Below are 19,396 nucleotides of genomic sequence, written 5' to 3'. Positions count from 1 at the left end.
TTCTTCAAGTCCCAGGCTCGTAAATTTACTTTAACCCTAGTTGCACCTCACATGTGCAACATTTACTTAATCATGTGATTAAGAATTAATCCACATGTTAAGTGAGGTTTCAAAAATACATGTCCTCATGATAACAAATCAGATTGGAGACTTGCTGGTCATTTTGGACAATAAGGGAAGTTGGAATATGGAAAGGGGTTGGGAGAATCCCATTGTACAACAACTTCTTCTTCAATTAAGTTAAATAAATACTGAAAGGGGCGGCAGTTTTTGGGGCCAACAAGGTGTCCAATGTTCAAGATTATATGGTAAAGCGTGCATTTTAGTTTTGTGAATTTGTTAATTGTTGTGCTTAATCAGGTTATTTACCACCCTATCCGAGGGGGAAGGTTGGTTTCACCTTGTACCTTCTATTCTGTTGGAGCATGGGTTGAAGTTGTTGAGTGAACAATTTGTGGAAGTTCAAGTTCAATCTTTGAAATTGAGTGTGTAAATATTTCAGGTGTTCCAAACTCATTGAATGTGATATCAAATTTCCCCTTCCTCATTGTGGGAGTTGTTGGACTTGTACTTTGCCTTCATGGAAACTATCTTGGGTTAAGGTATGCAAATGCTTAAATTTTTTAATAGCTGAAATTTAATTGTATAGACTACTAATTTTTTTTTTATGACACCTGTATGCAGCTTAAAAGGTGAATTATGGGGATGGACATGCTTCTACATAGGAGTTACAGCTACAGCATTTGGTTCTGCATATTACCATCTCAAGCCAGATGATGCACGACTTGTGTGGGATCGCCTCCCGGTATGACTCTTGTCATATGGAGTCTCTTGTGCTTTGGCAACAATGCTTATCAGAGGCCCAATGTCGATATTAGGTTCCTAGTTCCTGTAGTCATAACTTCTGTCAATCCATATTACTTGGTTGTGGTTGCTGATCCCTTGATGTACATAATGCAAGGTGCCATTTTATTGCTTTGAAGTTGTTGTAATGCATGGTCTGCTGTTGCCATACTCTTCTAACTGGTGAATCTGAAAAAACTGATCTGTAACTCTAATATTGTTTTTGTGGTTGTGTTCACAATTGAATGATTCTGGCTGGAATCATGCTTTTGTAAAAAGATGAGAATGTACTTTTCCAGTTTTGATGATATTCTGCTTGTTAACTTGGTGTACTGGGTTTGCAGATGACTGTCGCCTTCTCATCACTAATGGCAGTATTCATAATTGAGAGAATAGACGAGCGAAAGGGAACCGCGTCCCTTGCTCCCTTGCTCCTTGCTGGTGTTGTTAGTATTGCTTACTGGAGGTAAGTGCTGTGTCTGTGGTTTCCATGAGATGATTATTCTTTAGCTCATAGAAATTCTTAGATAGTCAGAATGATGCACTGAACAAAACTCTCTGTATTGGTAAAATAGGAACCTAATCCACATTCTGTGGCATCTAGATCAGATATCTTGCCAACACTTTCCTGTACAGCATAGATTTCACAAGAAAGCTTGACTGCAATAATTATGAGTTTTTGATAGCTCTTCTAGATGCTTGATTTGAGTAGCAAATTTCTGGTATTCAAATTCCAGTTCTTCAAAGTGCACAGATTAGCTGCTGAACAAAACTCTTTTCTGTATTGGTAAAATAGGAACCTAATCCACATTCTGTGGCATCTAGATGAGATATCTTGCCAACACTTTCCTGTACAGCATAGATTTCACAAGAAAGCTTGACTGCAATAATTATGAGTTTTTGATAGCTCTTCTAGATGCTTGATTTGAGTAGCAAATTTCTGGTATTCAAATTCCAGTTCTTCAAAGTGCACAGATTAGCTGCTGCAAGTGGACGCATGCTTTGATTAAAGCGTGTTCTTTTAAAACACTGATGCCTCTTCTGCATTGCAAGAGCTATGGTCAGAAGATGTTGACATGACAGCTAATTTGTGCAGGTTTGCGGATGACTTAAGACCGTATGTGCTGGTGCAGTTTGTTCCTTGTATTGCAATACCAGCCATGACCATTGCATTACCACCAAAATACACACATTCGGTTTACTGGTTATGGGCAGCAGGTGAATTATCTTCCATGTGACTTTTTGGTGATATGTGTAGAGATTTGTAATCCGTATCTCATGTGTGTGGTTGTTGGTGTTTGGGAGTTCATAATTGCACTTGCTTTGAATAAAATTCTTTTGCATATTATCGAAGCCAAGCTGGACACTTAAGAAACAGAATTTCCCTTCCCTTGAGAGCATTAAGGTTAACATCAAACGGTAAACTCATTCTTGAGGGAAATAGTTTTGTTTTTTTAAAAAGGAAAGGAGAAGATTGACTTGGGCTTTTGGTTTGATATGACATACTCAGCAATTATTTTCTCCTTGTTTTTGACTGATCGATGCTTTTAATTGCTCACACACCACACATACACCCCCTATATTTCACACACACACACACACACACACACACACACACACACAGAGGTGTAGGTTGGTTGTTTAATTGGAATGTGTGGTGAATAGAGGTCTTGGGTTTAACTCCTACATCCCACATGGCCATTTAGTATAGGTGTAGAAAAAAGGAAGATTTGAAATTGGGTCAGTGGGTTAATAAGATTAATGGCTTATCACTAGGGTGGGGAGAGAGAGAGTGTGTGTGTGAGAGAGAGAGAGAGAGATGGGGACGTGTATTTTTAATGCTTAGCTTTGGCATTACTAAGCTGTGCATATGTGAGGTGCACATGTGAAGTGCAAGTTAGTTAAGTCACGTTGATGGCCCAAGTGCCCAAAGTGAGCAGTGGGTGTCAGAGATTAGTCGCCCCCTAGACTAGCATTCTCAGGATATATTTAATGCAGTCAGTTCTCTTGGGTGGACTTATGCATTTTCTTGTTAGTTTGGGCATCCTTTTTAGCAGGCGCCAGCAGTTTCTGGGCAGTTTTGTGCCAGGTGGACAGGCAGGACAGGTCGCATTTATTGCAGGTCTACTGTTGGTGGGATTTGGCCAGATTTGGCAGGTTGGCCAAATCTGGCAGCAGTCTGCTAGATTTGGCTGGCTGACCTGCCATATTTTTTCTCATTCTTTCTTGGTTATGTATTGGCCATTTCAGCCTTCCCCTTTCACTTGTTCATTTTCAGGTATTGGTGAGAGAGATCTGCCTTGAGAAGACACATCAACAGCCCCTTTTGCATTTGTCCTCTTCATTTCAGCATTCATTGACTACAGATTTCTGCGTTCTTTTGTCTCTTTTCTCTCTCCCTCTTCTCTCCTATTCATTGTCTTTCAATCTTGTCCATACGCTTCCGCATTTGCTGCAGTAGAAGGGCTGATTGACCATGGGTAGACCGGATTGGGAGGATTCTTCGCGACCAAAGTTTGTGTTTTCAGTCTTTGGAGGCTGAAGTAAACAAGTACAAGGTGGAGGAGCAAATAAGTTTTTTTTCAGGTCCTTGCTGTTGGTGAAGGAGGAAAGGCTGCATTTTCAGCCGTTTGAAGTAGATTTTGAGTTTTCATTGCCTCCTGTGGGTGAAACTCTTTGAGGATGAGCGGAGGAAGCCCTAGTAGGCACTGGCACCGTGCGCGGAGTGATGAGTCAAAGGGGGCTGCCCTCGTTTTTGTGCAGGTCATTCCATTTACAATGTCGACCGAAATTCGGATCAAAAGCTTGATGTGAAGAATTATTGCATTTGATGTGTAATGATACTTGCCATAGTGGAGTCTTATGATTTGGCGGAGCTCATGACCCAAGCTATAGATCATCCTATAGTTCGTGATGCCTCCAAGCTTTTGTAGATGAGAAAGCCGAGCTGATGAAGGTATAGGCACATTGGAACAAATTGAATGCCCACATCCGTCCTTTTCTCTTTCTATCTTACACTCTAGCCGTCATTGCTCACATTGAGTGCTTGATCATGGCTCAGGAGATATGGTTGGAGCTAGATCAAATAGACAATTGGATGATCATGATGAAGCGGTGTCTTTGGAGGTTCAGATGAGGACATGAGGACTTTTGAGTCCTAACAAGACTTCTTTTATATAGGAGCATGCCAATAAGCTTTGGCCATGCAGGGTCTAGAATGCAAGGAAGACGATTACATCAGAGAATATAGCGATAACTCTTCTTTCTTAGTAACCGCTCTTGATTGCTTTAAGGCGGATAGAGATCCTTAAGTGGGAGAAGTTGGTTTCTATGTTCTTGGACCAAGAGGAACAACTCAAAGGTTGGAATACTTCCAAGTTAGAGGCTTTGACTAGTCGGTCTTTCCAACAAAAGGGGAAGAACAAGAAGAAGAAGAAGGACGAAAAGTCCAAACAGGATAAAGCCAAGGAGTCTATTTTCCACATCTGTGGCAAAATAGTCATTGGAAGAAAGATTACCATGACAAGGACAAGAAGGATACCAAGAAGGAGAAGACTATAAAGGACTTCGGAGCGGTGGCTGCTTCTTTATTGGCTGACTTTCTCCACTTGGAGGTAAAAGAGAATGCTTCTTCAATGGTCATTGATGCAACAATGATGGTCCCGTTGCTCATGAGTGGATTGTGGACAGTGGTGCTTCTCGACACACGACTCCTTCTGATGGGATTGCTCTTATGTGTTTGATGCACATGCAAATTCTTATAAGTGATAGTTCTTTGATCTCCATTAAAGACAAGGGTGATATGCAACTGATTTCAGATGGGCAAGGTGATGTTTACACATCAAAGGTGCTCTATGTGTTGGGTCTAGGGTATCATCTACTTTTAGTGAGCAAGATATGTGCTCTTGGTTTAATGGTTGAGTTTGATAAGGACTCTTACCAAGTTCTTGATGGAGTGAGTCGATAGGTTCTTTGTGGCAGATATGAGAAGAATGGAGTCTACGAGGTACAACTGTATTCTACCTTTTCTTCTCTTCTTCTCTCTTCACAGACTCACACCAAGAGCTTTGGCATGCTTGATTTGGCCACCTTAATAACAAGTACCTTCGGAAGGGAACTCGTGGTCATCTAGTGCATGGGTTGCCAGAGATTGGGGTGAGCCACCTACTGTGTGTATCTTGCATTCATGGCAAGCAACATAGAGATGCTATTTCCAGCAAGGCTTCAGATGGGCTAATAAGCCATTGGAGCTTGTTTCGACAGACTTATGTGGACCCATACAGACAGAGTCTCTTAAGGGGGAGTTTGTATTTTATGCTAATTGTTGATCATTTTTGTAGGATGACGTGGGGTGTATTTCTCGGCCCTGAAGTCAGAAGCATTCTCATATTTTAAGGATTGGTTGATCTTTGAAGAGAATAGGTATGCCTGGAAACTCAAGATCATGCGTTTCAACATGGGAGGGGAGTTTGTTTCCTAAGGGCTAACTTGTTTTTGTGCAAATCGTGGTATCTACCAGGAGTTTGCCAACATAAATATCCCTAAGGAGAATGGTATGTTGGAGCGGAAGAATCATAGTGTGATTGAGATAGCGTAGACTATGATGGAGCATCCGCAGATATCTTAGTGTCTATGGGTCGGAGCAATGGTCACCACTGTTCACATCCTTAATCAATTTTCTACTTCGGTTATGGTCTATGACATATTTTGAATTCAAAATATCATTAAAGAAAGTACCTGCAAACTTTCGATGTGCTCTAATGATTCTTTCCATCATTCTATTAAAGGTTGCAGGAGCGTTGGTAAGACCAAATGGTAGCATAAGAAACTCATGTAAACCAAAATTTATCCTAAATGTTGTTTTATGAATATATTGAGGAGCAATTCTTATTTGATGGTAATCGCTCTTCAAGTCAATCCGATTGAATACTTTGGATCCATCCAACCTATCCAAAATATTATCAATTCGTGGAATGGAAACCTATTCCAAATTGTTATTTTGTTGAGGGCCTTGTAGTTATAACCAACCTTTTGTATATCAATTACTATCAAGAAATATTGGCTCAATGATTCAAATTAATTTGATGCTTATGTACTTTGAAAGGTGATTTGTATTAATTGAGTGTTTCAAAATATGATGAAATGTTTATTTTTCTATTTAAGGGTAGCCAATGGCCAGAACACCCTATAATTATACTTGGGTCATCATTAACGAGATATCCAAGAGAACTTATAAGTTTAGTTAGGCGGTCAGATTGACTAGAAAGATTAGATGACTAAGACTTTTACATTCAGATAATCACATCAACTAGAAGTTCATATAAGTGGTTTTAGAAAGTGAAACTTGATGCTCATGATCAAAGAAACAAACCATGAACCGGTGAACCTATATAATGAAACTCTTTAGAATCTAAATTTGGCAACTACTAAAATTTAGGAGGTTACTATCTTTGAAAGTTGCTCAAACGAAAATTTTATTTGCAAAAAAGTCAAGGCTATTGTAGAATGGCCAGAATTGACTAGTGTTCATGAAGTTTGAAGTTTCTTGGAATTATGCTCTTATTACAAAATATTCATTAAATGGTTTCGGTGATTATTGGACCATTGCATGATTTAACTAGGAAAACAATGACATTCCAGTGGAATAAACTAGAGAAAGAAGCTTTTGAAGCTCTAAAGTTTTATATCAGCAAAGGACCTATTTTGATTATATCTAATTTGTTAAAATATTTCTTTGTGGAATGTGATGCTTCATGAGATTGCATTGGAGCAATCTTAAACCAGGAAGGGTATACAGTTGCTTATGTAAGCAGAAGGTTACAAAATGTAGAAAAGAATGCTACTATCTATGAAAAGGAGTTAATGGCTATCATTCAAGCTTTAAAAGTTTCAAGACACTATCTTCTAGGTGGAGATATTCTCATTAAGAGGTTGGTCCATGATAGTTTGAGATATTTTTTCAACCAACAAAAGATTTCTAAGTAGCATGTTCAATGGGCCAATTATTTAGCTCAATTTAACTTTTAAACATTGCATATTCTTAGGAAGCAAAACAAGGTAGTTGAGGCCTTGTCAAAAAGACCTCAGATTCATGTAATATCCATGATTCAATATACGGATTTTAGTAGTATGAGGGTCATGTATGCTTTTGACGAAGACTTTAAAATCATTTGGGATAGTTTACAACTTGGTAAAAGGGTATACTCTTATGTTATCAAAGATGAATTTTCTTTAATGGAAAATAAGTTATGCGATACTAAAGATTTTAGGTCTAAAGCAATGGAAGAATGTCACACTACTCCTTACATGGCTCATCGTGGTATTTTGGCCACAACCAAGGCACTTGAAATTTATTTTTTTTGGCCAAGTCTTCGGTGAGACATTGAAGAATTTGTCAAAGAATTTCTTGTCCGTCAAAAGATTAATTTTGGTTATCAAAAGCTTGTATGACTTTTGCAATCATTACCAATTCCGAGCTAATCTTGAAAAAGCATTGCTATGGATTTTATTTTTAGCTTGCCAAAATAAAAAAATAGTAATAATTACATATGAACTATTATTGATAGGTTTAGCAAGCAGACTCGTTTCATTCTAGTCTATCAAGTCTCAATATAGCTAGAGTATTGATTCAACCAATCTTTTAGATATCATGGATTACCACAATTCATCGTGGGTGATAGAGATCCACGAACCACTAGTCTCTTTTGGCGAGCTCTTTTTAAAAAATTTGGGTACAAAGCTTGCTCTTTCTTTTTCTTATCATCCCTAAACAGATGGTCAAAGTGAGATAGCTAATCTCACGATATTGGATATGTTGAAATGCTATTGCCATGAATCATGATGAAGCCAACCGACAATGGAAAAATTATTTATCTTTGGTAGAATTTGCCTATAATAACATAGTTTATACTTCTATAAGTAAAGCACTAATTGAGATTATATATGGAAAATCACACTTACTACCTATTCTAAAAAAGGAGAGGAGATATTTCATATTGATGAGTTTATGCATGATATGGATATAGCTTTTGCCCAAGTTAGATGATCTATTCAAAGATCTTAAGAAAAACAAAAGAAAGCAATAGATAAATATCGAAGATACTTGATTTTACAAAAAAGAGATTGGATGTGGTTGAAATTCGACAAAACTCGTTTAAGAAGCTCTAACAAGCCTTCATTCCAATTCATTAAGCTTAGAGCAAGAAATTATGGGCAATTTCAAGTCACTGAAAAGATTAATTATGTTTGTTGTTACAACTTCTAGAGCATTGGAGAATTCACAATGCTTTTTATATCTATCTTTTGAAGTCTTATGAAGAGCCTCCACTATTGGAACCTGTAATAGAGGATCCACTATTTGAAGCCTTATGAAGAACCATTTCTAGAAAAATCCTTTTGAAATTTAAGAATTACTTTCATTTAGGTTTTAAATGTTGTCAGAAGAGTATTTTAAAGACTATCCAAAAATACTTGTAGCTTATAAAGAAGCCATAGGATCAGAAATACTTCAAGGAACATCTTGAGGATAAGATGGATTTTAAAAGCAGGGATGTAACTAACCTTTTGTATATCAATTATAATCGAAATACATTGGCTTAATGATTCAAAATAATTTGATGCTCATATACTTTGAAAGGTGATTTGTATTATTTCAGTATTTCAAAATATGATTAAATGTTCATCTTTTTATTTAAGAGTGGCCAATGGCTAAAACACGCTACAATTATACTTGGGTTGTCATTGAGGAGATGTCCGAGAGAAATTAAATGTTTAATCGAGCAGTCAGATTGACCAAAAAGCCTTAGATAACTAATACTTTTATACTTGAATAGTCACGCTGACTAGAAGTCCATATAATGAGTGGTTTAAAAAAGTGAAACCAGATGGTCACGATCAAAGAAACAAACCATGAATTGGTGAATCTATATAATGAAGCTCTCTAGAATCTCTTAAAATTTAGGTTATTATTTTTGGAAGTTGCTCAAATGAAAATTTTGTTTGCGTTAAAGGCTCCGGAATTTCGCAAGGGACTATTTTGTCTCCAGTGCCTATCTCAAATTCTTAACCATTTGAGAGAATTTTAGAGTAGAAGGTTTAGAAGCTTCTTTGTCTAGAAAAGTGACATGTGGCATCTAGAATAGGACATGTGTTGTTTTGAAGAGATAAGTGTTCCTACAGTTGTCATTTTTAGCAAACATGTTATTTTTAGCCTTTACTTTCCACTTTTGAGCACCCAAGTCTCACACCTATATATTGGAGGTCTCTCTTTTCATTTTGAATAAGTGCTTGTGCTGAAATTTCATTCACATGCTTTGTACTCTCCTATCTATCTCTCATCCAAAAAGCGCTTTCTACTTAACTTGATTTGATTGAGGCACCAAAGAAGAAAATCAGCTTGCTGCATGAAGTATGGAGAATTGATTGAGGCACCAAAGAAGAAAATCAGCTTGCTGCATGAAGTATGGAGAAATTAGGTTTCAAAACTTGAATTTTCAGAATCGGAGTAGATTAGCCCTTTTGTATGTATATGGTTTAGGGGTCAGTGTCCATGGTTTGTTTCAATGAATTCCTGTAAAGTGGGAGGGGTTGGTTTCCCTCTCAACGTGATGTTGACTCTCTCTCTCTCTCTCTCATTTTCATGGTGATAATTGATCGAGTTGGTTAAGTTTAAAGTATTGTCATTCTCACGTTCTTTCCCATACTTACAGTTTGGGTCTAGGCCATTAATTGGGTGATGGACCATCAAGATATCCAATGGTTACATTGGGGGCTAGGTTTTAATTAATAAATCAATGTTAGTCCTAGGCTAAATAACATTTGGGACTATTAAATGTTCCATGGGGGTTAGCACATTAAATGTAAATGGGCTCTAGTTATTGGGCAGGGACAAAGGAATAATTTTCAGAAATTAAATTTTAAAAATTAAGTAATCAATGCTGGAAATTACATTTAGAAGGTTGCCAAGTGGCCAACAGGGCTGCCGAGTGGCAAACTTTTCTATGGAAGCTGATAGAAGGCTGTTCGGGGTTGGTTGAGTGTGAAGGAGGTCATTCAAAGGTTGAGGGAGGAAGGAGGAGCTCCCTGACTAGCTTTCAGATAGGTGACAACTGGTCGTGCAGTGCGATAAGACAGGGGCAGTAGGTTTCCTTCTCCATCTTAGTGAGGGGCGGCCATAGAAGAGGAGGGCTTGTTAGTTGCAGTAGGATTTTACCCCTTTTTTGAAGTTGTTGGCACCATCAAAATTGCCATTAGAGCTACCATTCAAAAGATAGTCTCTTCAGCTGATTTTTTTTCTCATCCTATGACATTTCCTTAGCATTTTACAGCATTGACCCTTTTCAAGCAGTGGTGTGGTTGGATGAGAGTCAAATTTGAGATGATTCTTTGAATTTTCTTAGATATGCCAAGAGCTGATGAATTTGGGAATAGGTGAACTGCTAGTAGGGAAGAATGTAAAGCACATGGGCACCGCTTGCATGAAACTCGTTATGCTGTGAGCTGATGATGTAGGGATGGGTGGTTGACAGGTGATAGGATTGTTAGTGGTAGTGTGCCATGTGGCAAACAAAGCACATGAGATGAAGTGCAAGTCAGGTTGGACACTTTTTATGATGTAGCAGTCACAATAATGATGATCTAGTAGTCAATATGGTCTAGTTTTATGACATGGGATCAATTGATATGCAGGTGGGTCTGTATACTATGGTGCCCCTATTTAAGGTAGTTTGTCATCATTTATGGCACCAATTTGAATTATATTGCTGATCATCTCCTTAGCAACAAAGCAGGAAGGTGAGCCGGGTGATGTGTGTGCAGAATAAGAATGTGAGCTTGGGATCTTTTGGCTGATCATGGCTCTTCGAGGCTGATTGCGAGTCTATCTTGTGCAAGGCAGCAAGATGTACATTGAGATTTGGAGCATGTGAAGTGCAGAATTGCATCGGGGCTGGAGCTGCGTGGATTCACTGTCAGCAAATTTCACCCTTGTATACATCCGTTTTACTGTTCTAATGTATATCTTAAGAAGATCATTTATGCCTTTTGATTCTCATATGTTTCTCCGAGTTGTGCATTTAGGAGACAGATGTCTTACAATCATTTAGGAAATGCTGATTGGTAGCCATCATCACCATCATCATAATCCGTGAGTTACTTGATTGCATTTGGATGTACCCAAAGGTACCAAAATATTCAATATGATGAGCATAAACAAATAAGCACCATAGTGTCTTAGTTGGAGTTACCTCTAGATATCCATGAATAAGCACCATAGCCTCTCAGTTGGAGTTACCTCTAGATATCCATGCTCATTTGTTTGATGTAACTCATATTGATAGAATAGCTAGGGCAAGGTGAACTCTTCTCTTGATTGAGAAAGTCTCGTCCTTGGAGGTTTGGCTCATTACATTCCACTTTAAACTCGAATTGGTTCTTGACCATAGGGCTAAGCAATCTTGTTGGTTTGTTTGTTGAGAAAGACTAAATTAATTATTGGACATCAACCCTTGTGATGGGAGCTTTGCCTAATTTGCTACTAGACCTAGGCTTCAGGGTGAGCTGGTTTTGGTTGGGTGCTGAGCTTGATGTTTGTTCCTCTATGTTTCTATTGATGCCATGTGATGTATGCAAGTTGGATTGATGAGGGTGTTTCACTTCTAGGACATCTTTTATTTGCTGGAAAAAACCTCTTTGATTGGAAATCCATTGATTAAAGGACCCTTTCATTCTTGGAAGTGAAGAGATGAGTGAAACCTACCAATCGTGATATAACTGTCATTCCATATATAAATACCCTAAGCGGGAATGAGTTAACTAGGGCTGGATGCTGGTGGTTTTGGTATCTATGACTTGGATCTAACTGGGATTCATGATCCATATTTTCAATTTGCTTTCAAGGGCTTGGCTTATATCCAGTTTTTATGAACTTCATATGTTGGAATCCAATTGATTGCCAAATACATTCAAGTTCAACCTGAATGTGACATTGTAAAATCCTAGGGCATTCAGGATCAATCTATAATAGGAAACAATCACATCCACCCAGGTTAGTCCAATTATGCAAAACCTTTCTAGTGAGCCATGTCTGAAATCATGGCTCATTCAATGAATAGAGAAGATCATCTATATGCTCCTTCATTGGATAGACAAGATGATCTATATTCTCATTCAATGAATAGACAAGATGATCTGTACACTTTGCATAATCCAATAAATTACACAAATTCATAATTTGTGTTGTGTAGGATGTTGAGTGAACATTCCTTGCTTGCTTATGCTTTCCTTGCACATAGAAGTTTCTTATCTTCTAGCACCTTAGCTTTGACTTCAGAATCACAGAGTCTACGTAATCCAAGATAGAAAGTACAATGCATGGGTTCATAATTTTGTGTTGTGCTTGTTGGTGACAGAGTGATGCCACTCCTGCTCACTTGTGCTTGTCTTGCACATATTATCTTTCAGTCCTTACAATGTTCTAGTTTCTTAGCTTCAATTAAGTGGTTACCCTAGCATCAACTTGTGAAAACACTTACAGGCTAGATATTAAATGAAATTTCTTATAACTACTGGAACTGTACAAATGATACACAGAAATACAGCCACCTCAATCTTCCTCCATGATTTATACTTGTCTAGCTTTCGCTTTTATGTTTACCTTGTGAAGTTCTACACTAACTTGATTTTTGTTGTGAAGGCTTCTACTTACTGGCCAAAATAGAGGAGGCTATGGATAAAAAGATTTATAGGTGGACTAATCATGTGGTTAGTGGTCACACTTTAAAGCATCTCTTTGCTGCAATGGTACCAGTTTTTATTACGGTGATGCTAGCTCGTCGCAGCATCAAAATTGAAAGGTACGATTCCTGATTGCACCTACTCCAGTGCAAGTTAGTCAAAAGATCAATTTTTATGTGTGGGGGATATTTCTTGACATGCGTTCTTGACTACTTTTATATTCTGTCTTGTTTTTATTTTGGGCACATGTGCTGCCTTGTGCATGTGAGCCTTGAGACCTGGGGTAGAAACTGGAAATGCAAATATGTGGCGGTGGCTTGTTCTCTATCTGTCTGTCTTTCTCTCATTATTTGTCTTTGCTTTTAAAAGAAAATCTATTTCCAGTGATGATATGTACTTTGATGCATATCCAGCCCCCAAACATGACTGTTTTGCTTTATGCCTGTAGGCCCAAGGCAGACTTGCATACGTGAGTGGCTTTACCAAGCATCATTTTCACATGCATTATGTTTCAGCAGTCAATTCACATTTATCATCAATTTGCCATTGGTAGCTGAGATCAGTAGGATCCTTGGTTGAGTAGTTTTGCATAAGCCATAGTCATTTCATGTGGTCCTGAGCTGTACTTTTCCCAATACTTTTAGCCTGTAGGTCCTCATTCTGTTTCTCAGATTTGTTATTGGCCCAAGCTAGGTTTTGCTTTTAAGCAGTGCGTTTGATCAGCTAGCAGTTGGCTCTGCTTATTCTTGTTCCTGCAACATTTTGACCACAATTGCATGTGCCCTCCTCCAGCATGTATGCTGCTATTAAGCATTCATTTTAAGGGTAGAGACTTACTTGTGCTTGTCCATGCAAGCTAGAGGGTCCACACAAGGAAATGCTCCAAGACCATAGCATATGTTTTTCTCCTAGCATAGTTGTTCAGAAGGCATGTAATGTTCTCTATTAACATTATCACAAACTGGATTGATTGAGGTAACCAGCTATACTAAAGTTAAGGTGAACACATGAAGAAGAGAAGAAAGAACCCTTGTGGAGGCCTGGACCCTGGGTCAGAAGGAACATCATCCTTGCATTTGTAAATGGCTATGGACCAAAGTTGCTTGAAAACTGGCCATGGATGTTTTGGATGAGCAATCAGCCAAAAAATTAATTCAAAATGTTTACATTTCTCCCTCTCCCCAAGTAGTCATGTATGCACCTGCCTAAAGTAGAATTCTTAAAGTTCTTACCTTTCCCCCAAAGTAATCATGTATGCACCTGCCTAAAGTAGAAATTTTAAAGTTGAACTCCTCAAGCCATTTCTGATTTCTGTTTTTGATCACTTCTGGTTTGAGGGGCTTGCGTTGTTTGCTGCATATCAATGCCAGGATCAGGATTGGTCAGCACACCCATTGGAGATGTCATGTCCTTTATAAGGGCCATTCATCATAATGCAAAAATTGTACAACAGATTGAACAGCTAGGCAAGCTAGGTGCGCTAGGCGCTAGGAAAGTCTTGTATTTGGGGAGAATTTGGATTGTATTTAAAAACCTGGGCCAGAATCTAAGTTGTTTGTAAGTAGAAATCTGCCAGATTGTCAGTAAGTCTTGGTTTTAAAAAAATGAAGCTGTTTCGATTTCATTCAGATGACTCACCTACCAAAGCCATCAACAAAAGAACTTTGGTTGCATCCATAGCTCTTGATCATGGTTTTTTTTTGGTTTTCAACAGTCATAATTGAGCAATCTTAAGAGTAGAAGAGAATCTAGCAAAGGGTAGTGTGTACAAGAGGGCACCTTCATATAGGCTCACACCTATACAAGATGAGAGGCCCTAAAGTCCAAGGCAGTCCAATAATGAAGAGAGCTAGAAAATAAAACTTTCATAATGCATATTGGTATTAATCTTCTGATGTATATTACTATATCAACAAGTGTGGCCCTTGGATCCCACTAGACATGCCTTTTACGGTTTTCCTAGACCTTGTTCATGTGCAGAAGGAACAGTACAGCATAGCTCTTCAAGCAGTGCTCAGTTTTACATTCAACTAGATGGGCAAGTCGTAGAACATCTTTTCGTTTTTTGCTTATATGTGTGTTTATCACTCACATTTTCCTCACTCATTGCATTCTCATTACGCTTACGGTCAACAAAAGTCTAGGATGCTCCAATGTTCATCCAGATCGTAGTTGGCTCATGGGTTGAGATGCCTTAGAAATACTGGTTTTAACCCCTTGTGAATCCATATGCCCCTGCGGTAGTCCCATAAGGTTTGAAAGCTTTATACATTCCCACCTAAATTCGAGGATAACTTGAACATCCATTGTATAGGAATGCTCTGTTTCTTATGGGTCTCTGTATGTGTACTTTGCCCCTTACATATAAGTAACCCTTTTGTAGAAGAATGTTTGTAAAGGGATTCCCTAATAATTGTAGCTCTCACAAATTCAAAACATACGATACATTATCTCACGTAATAGCATCAAATGCAACTACCTTAGGCATGTGCTGACCCCACGAAGCAAAACAACTGGGGCAATACATCATCATTGCCAAACAGCCATGATATAAAGCAGCAGCTTGGAGTGGGCCACTTTCCTTGTAGCTCTGACATGACCAGCCGTTATAAGAGCTGCCCTCACAAAAACCAGGTCTCCTTAGCTTTGGTAACATTTCTCATCCTCATGCTTCTAGATCCTGCTATGGGACCAATGGATGTAGAAACACAAAAAAAGGTTATGAGATCTTTAGTGGTTGAGTCAGCTCATTACTGAAGAAGAAGAGTAGTAATCCATGAAGAGTTGGCACCTACTCAGTCTGTGTGCAGTCCTATGGTCTGCATATGAATGACATTATATTTGGTGGGGAAAGGTACAAATTCTGATTGGAGTACTCCACCGTACAAAACTTTTTTAAAAGGGTTCACCACTCCTTTGCAAAGATAGGAGACTCTGACCTTATTGAAGATGTCCTCTTTATCTGCACACTTGACAGCCAGTTTTCAGCCCTGTCTTTGCAGGCTTGAGAGAGCAGCCACACTGTGCAGCCAAAGTTCCAGTGGCACCAACACTCAAGAGTGCAACAAGTGTGCACTGCAATACAACTGTAGCTGACAGTCAGCTGTCTTGGTCATACAGCATGAAAATAATGTCAACCTCCTCTGATTCACATGCCATATATGACCAGCCCAATCAGCTTCCAAATGTCTCCATCCAGGCCTCAACAGGCTAAAATGTAGCATCCCCAAGCAACAGCAGAGCAGGTGCAAGCAGTTGATAAGGTTTTCTTTAGGTTGAAGAAAGGAAAGTTCAATGCAAAACACGACATATCAGCAGCAAAACCCTCCTCTAGTGTGTTGATGATAGCAAAAACCATGTCATCCTCACAAGGTCTATGTTCCAACAGGACAACAAGCCTAGCTTTCCAGTTACAAATGCAGCTTTTACACACTGAAACAGAGTCAGTGTTGACAGTTGGCAGAGCTTCAGTGGACTGCAAACAGCTAAAATAAAGTAGCCTAGACAAACAGTATGCAACCCATGAGCATGCCATGAGCTGCAGGAGCCAATGCCTTCACAAGAAAACTTAGAACGACAGCCACGGAAACTTAGTACCATGGTAAATGGAGACAAACTAAGCAGCTTTAGAATGGGGCTACATATTTCCACCTCATTTCTAACTGGTACACTGGCCTTTGATCCTTCTGCCTACAAGGGCTCTAAGATTAAGTGGTCCACAAAGTAGCTATCATGTAAGAATTCTTTGTATGGATGTTGTGTTGCATGTGGTGAAATTATTTCATATACTTGAAATTGAGATGACGATTATACCTTTTATCACATGTAGGGATTCTTGATGACTGCGGAGGTCTTGGGCATTGAGATAACAAAGCATCTGTGACTCTTGACACTGTTCGAAAAGTCGAACGTTATTTGATGTAAGGTATCACATGCGGGGTCCAGAGCTTTCTCAGTTGTACGCATATTGGAAGATCTCTGTTGTGCAAATCATTAGAAGTTTGCCACGAGATTTCCTGTTCTTAGTGGTGTCTATAGTGGGTATCCAGGCTTTAATTCGAACAGTTTTGTATGCCATCCTACTATAAGCAAGGATGGGTGGTAGGCTTCATGGTTGTATATGGAGTTACTGTATATACATTCAGAGCAGGATACATTGTGATTGTTCTGCTTATTTTGTATTTTCAGGAGTGTTTCTGCTTTGATTGGTATTAAGAGTGTAGTTTAGTCTCTTATTTTCAAACGGTTGAAGGCCAAGGGGAACCGATGATAATTGGAGAAATACCTCTCTTTTCAAAAGTGCTGCCTGAAGTTTTTTGCAGTGAAGGGCCGCATTGTGTTTGGGTGATTCTAGATAAATTATTGTTCATTGATTCTTTCTGCTCCTATAAAAATATTTGATGGTAATTTAGGGTTTATTGAAAAAATAAAATATGGAGATCCTTTGGCAAACTGCAGTTGTTGATTGGTTATTTATGGAGAGGTAGTACTAAAGGAACATTTTGAGTTAAAGTACCATTCCTTGTGATTGCAGGCAGAGCATGTGGGAAAAATGGAGGATTAAAACAACGTATTTCTTTCAGGAAGATAAATCATCATTGTTTCAATCTAGAACTTTTGGAGAAAAGAACTCTTGTTTACAGGATGAAACTGAGAGGCTTGTTCAAACAAGGGAAACAGTCTAGGGGTTTTTGGGAGAATTCTGGCTCGTCCACTGGGACACATCATGTAGTTTTAATGAGACTAACAAATCATAGATCTGCTGGACTGTTGTCCCTGTTTCATACGGTATCAATACACTGCAATTATTCAGGAAATCTTACTGAAAGCAGACGCTGCTGCTGGCTTTCTTCAGACGTTTCTCAATGGAGCGAACAATGTAACTCATACCATTCTGGCATTAATGGCACCTGCATCAGGTAGTAGAAATTGTAGTAGCACATGCATCCATTTTCAAATGGGGAATACTGTGCTTACTGATTGTGACCTGAGCAGGATACTTTATCTGATTCAGAATTTGATAGTGACCTGAGCAGAATACTATCTCTGACCCAGAATTTCTCTGGTCTTGTACTTGAAGCTGTTTACTCTGGTGAGAAGATAGACATTTCGAAAGGACACACTTACCACAGTTTGAAATATCTAACAATGCTTCCAAACAATGAAGAGATTGCTTTGCATATGACTCGTGTACCATTTAAAGGTCAACTCCATTTAAACTTCTCCAATGTTGCATTAACACAGTGGTTTCTCCATTTAGCTAGCATTGCATTCCAAAACATCTCCTGATACTTTCTCCCAACTTTTTGTTGGGCTTATCCGATTCCTTCAATGAGGTGCAAGCCACAATTCATCAACTTGTTGCTCCTCTTTCTGCTCCCCAAATCTTGTGCTATTGTATTCAACAATGTCAAAAAACTTTAATCTTGGGGTTGTTACAATCCAATAGGCAAATTCTGAATCCAGAAGTGGGTAGAACATGTTGTGGAGAACTTATATCGAAGGCGTAGAATACCTTGTGTGACATTGACCCTCTTATCTTTGCCTTTTTCTATGTATGACAACAACAAGAAAGCCTAAAAGAGTTTGATGGGCATTTATGTTAAAGCCTAAAGAGTTTGATGGGCATTTATGTTCTGACAAACGAAAAAACATATCCTACAAGCAATATTATGAGATGTATACCTCTGCTTTCTCTCTATTGATGACAATGAGAAGAAAGCCTAAAGAGTTTGGTGCTTATGTCAATCGAACAGAAATAAGTGATATAAACATTATCAGAGACCTTTGTCTAGCTTGTACACAGCTAAAATATTTTCTAAGTAATAAAAAAAGCACATGATTAATATTTCCTCACATTCAAAATCCATTGTTACCGTAGGGTTCATAGTGTTGTAGTCCTCAATTAAAAAGACTGTCGGTACTTGCTATGGTTTTAAATACGTGCAAATGTTCATCTTTCCCAAAAAAAAATCATGGAATGATAATGCATCAACCCAGCCCTAGGAGATTGGTATAATAGTGATTTTATTGATATGGCAATTGCGCTATCAAATCCTTTCTTTTCACCTATTACATTTCATGATAATTGTCAACAATATGTACATCTTTGGTGGTATACTAATTGGGATGAATATAAACACCATCTTGCTTATCCTTGAAATGTGGACATGTCAAAAGAGAAACATAATGTTAATTGAACTTTAAAGATTGTCTTGAAAGTCATAGAAATGTGGGTGTCTCAAAAGAGAAACATCATGCTAATTGAACTTAAAATATTGAAGTGTTCTTATAGAAAGCTTAAAATTTTGCACATGTTTTTCTTCAAGCACAACTTTAGATTGTAGAGTGTCCTAGCCCTTTTGAGTTGTGAAACGAAAGAAATATTCCAAAAACAATGTCATATTTTATTTAGCATTAAGAAACAATTCTTAGAGCCATGTAATTTCTCTGGAATGGAATTTAATAATATGGACATGAGGTCAAAAGATGTAATTATACTTTCGTTGCAAGTATAGTTGTTACATAAGTCTTTGCAATACTTAAGGCACAAATGACTATCTCTATCACTAGGATGTATGTTTCCAAGCTCAATGTTAAATGTGATTTTCTTTTGCCCACTTGGGCATGTATGGTATTGCATAAGTTGTGCAAGCTATGGGTAGGTCCATTAGAGATGAGGGTTCAATAGTTGATAGCCAAAGAGATTGATTATTTAATGTGTAAGTGCATGATGCACATTTGAATAAGTGGAACTTTTTAAACATTTTTTAATTTTTCTTTGCAAAAGGTGACGAGTTGGAATAAAATGAAAAAAGTG

The 19,396-nt window shown here is 38.3% G+C and overlaps 1 protein-coding gene across 2 annotated transcripts in view; it reads left to right on the top strand.

Annotated features, from left to right (window-relative positions):
* The window catches only part of SAG18 (senescence associated gene 18), a 31,225-nt gene extending 12,960 nt beyond the window's left edge, over positions 1-18,265 (top strand). Inside the window, exons 2-7 of one of the 2 annotated variants that reach the window (XM_087664887.1) lie at positions 503-602; positions 685-805; positions 1,188-1,309; positions 1,940-2,061; positions 12,536-12,695; positions 17,111-18,265. In XM_087664887.1, the coding sequence (XP_087521013.1) occupies positions 503-602; positions 685-805; positions 1,188-1,309; positions 1,940-2,061; positions 12,536-12,695; positions 17,111-17,261 (776 nt within the window). In that variant the 3' untranslated portion in view covers positions 17,262-18,265. Of the gene's footprint in view, positions 1-502; positions 603-684; positions 806-1,187; positions 1,310-1,939; positions 2,062-12,535; positions 12,696-16,405; positions 16,779-17,110 lie in introns of those variants that run through there. The other variant, XM_087664888.1, reaches the window with a different exon arrangement.
* The last annotated feature ends 1,131 nt before the right edge of the window (positions 18,266-19,396 follow it).

The sequence above is a fragment of the Lygodium microphyllum genome, chromosome 24, assembly GCF_053477565.2.
Source record: "Lygodium microphyllum isolate KBCC chromosome 24, Lygodium_microphyllum_v1.1.10, whole genome shotgun sequence".
NCBI classification, from domain to species: Eukaryota; Viridiplantae; Streptophyta; class Polypodiopsida; order Schizaeales; family Lygodiaceae; genus Lygodium; species Lygodium microphyllum.
Note: the sequence above shows the minus strand (reverse complement) of the source record. Positions and strands in the feature narration are given on the sequence as shown.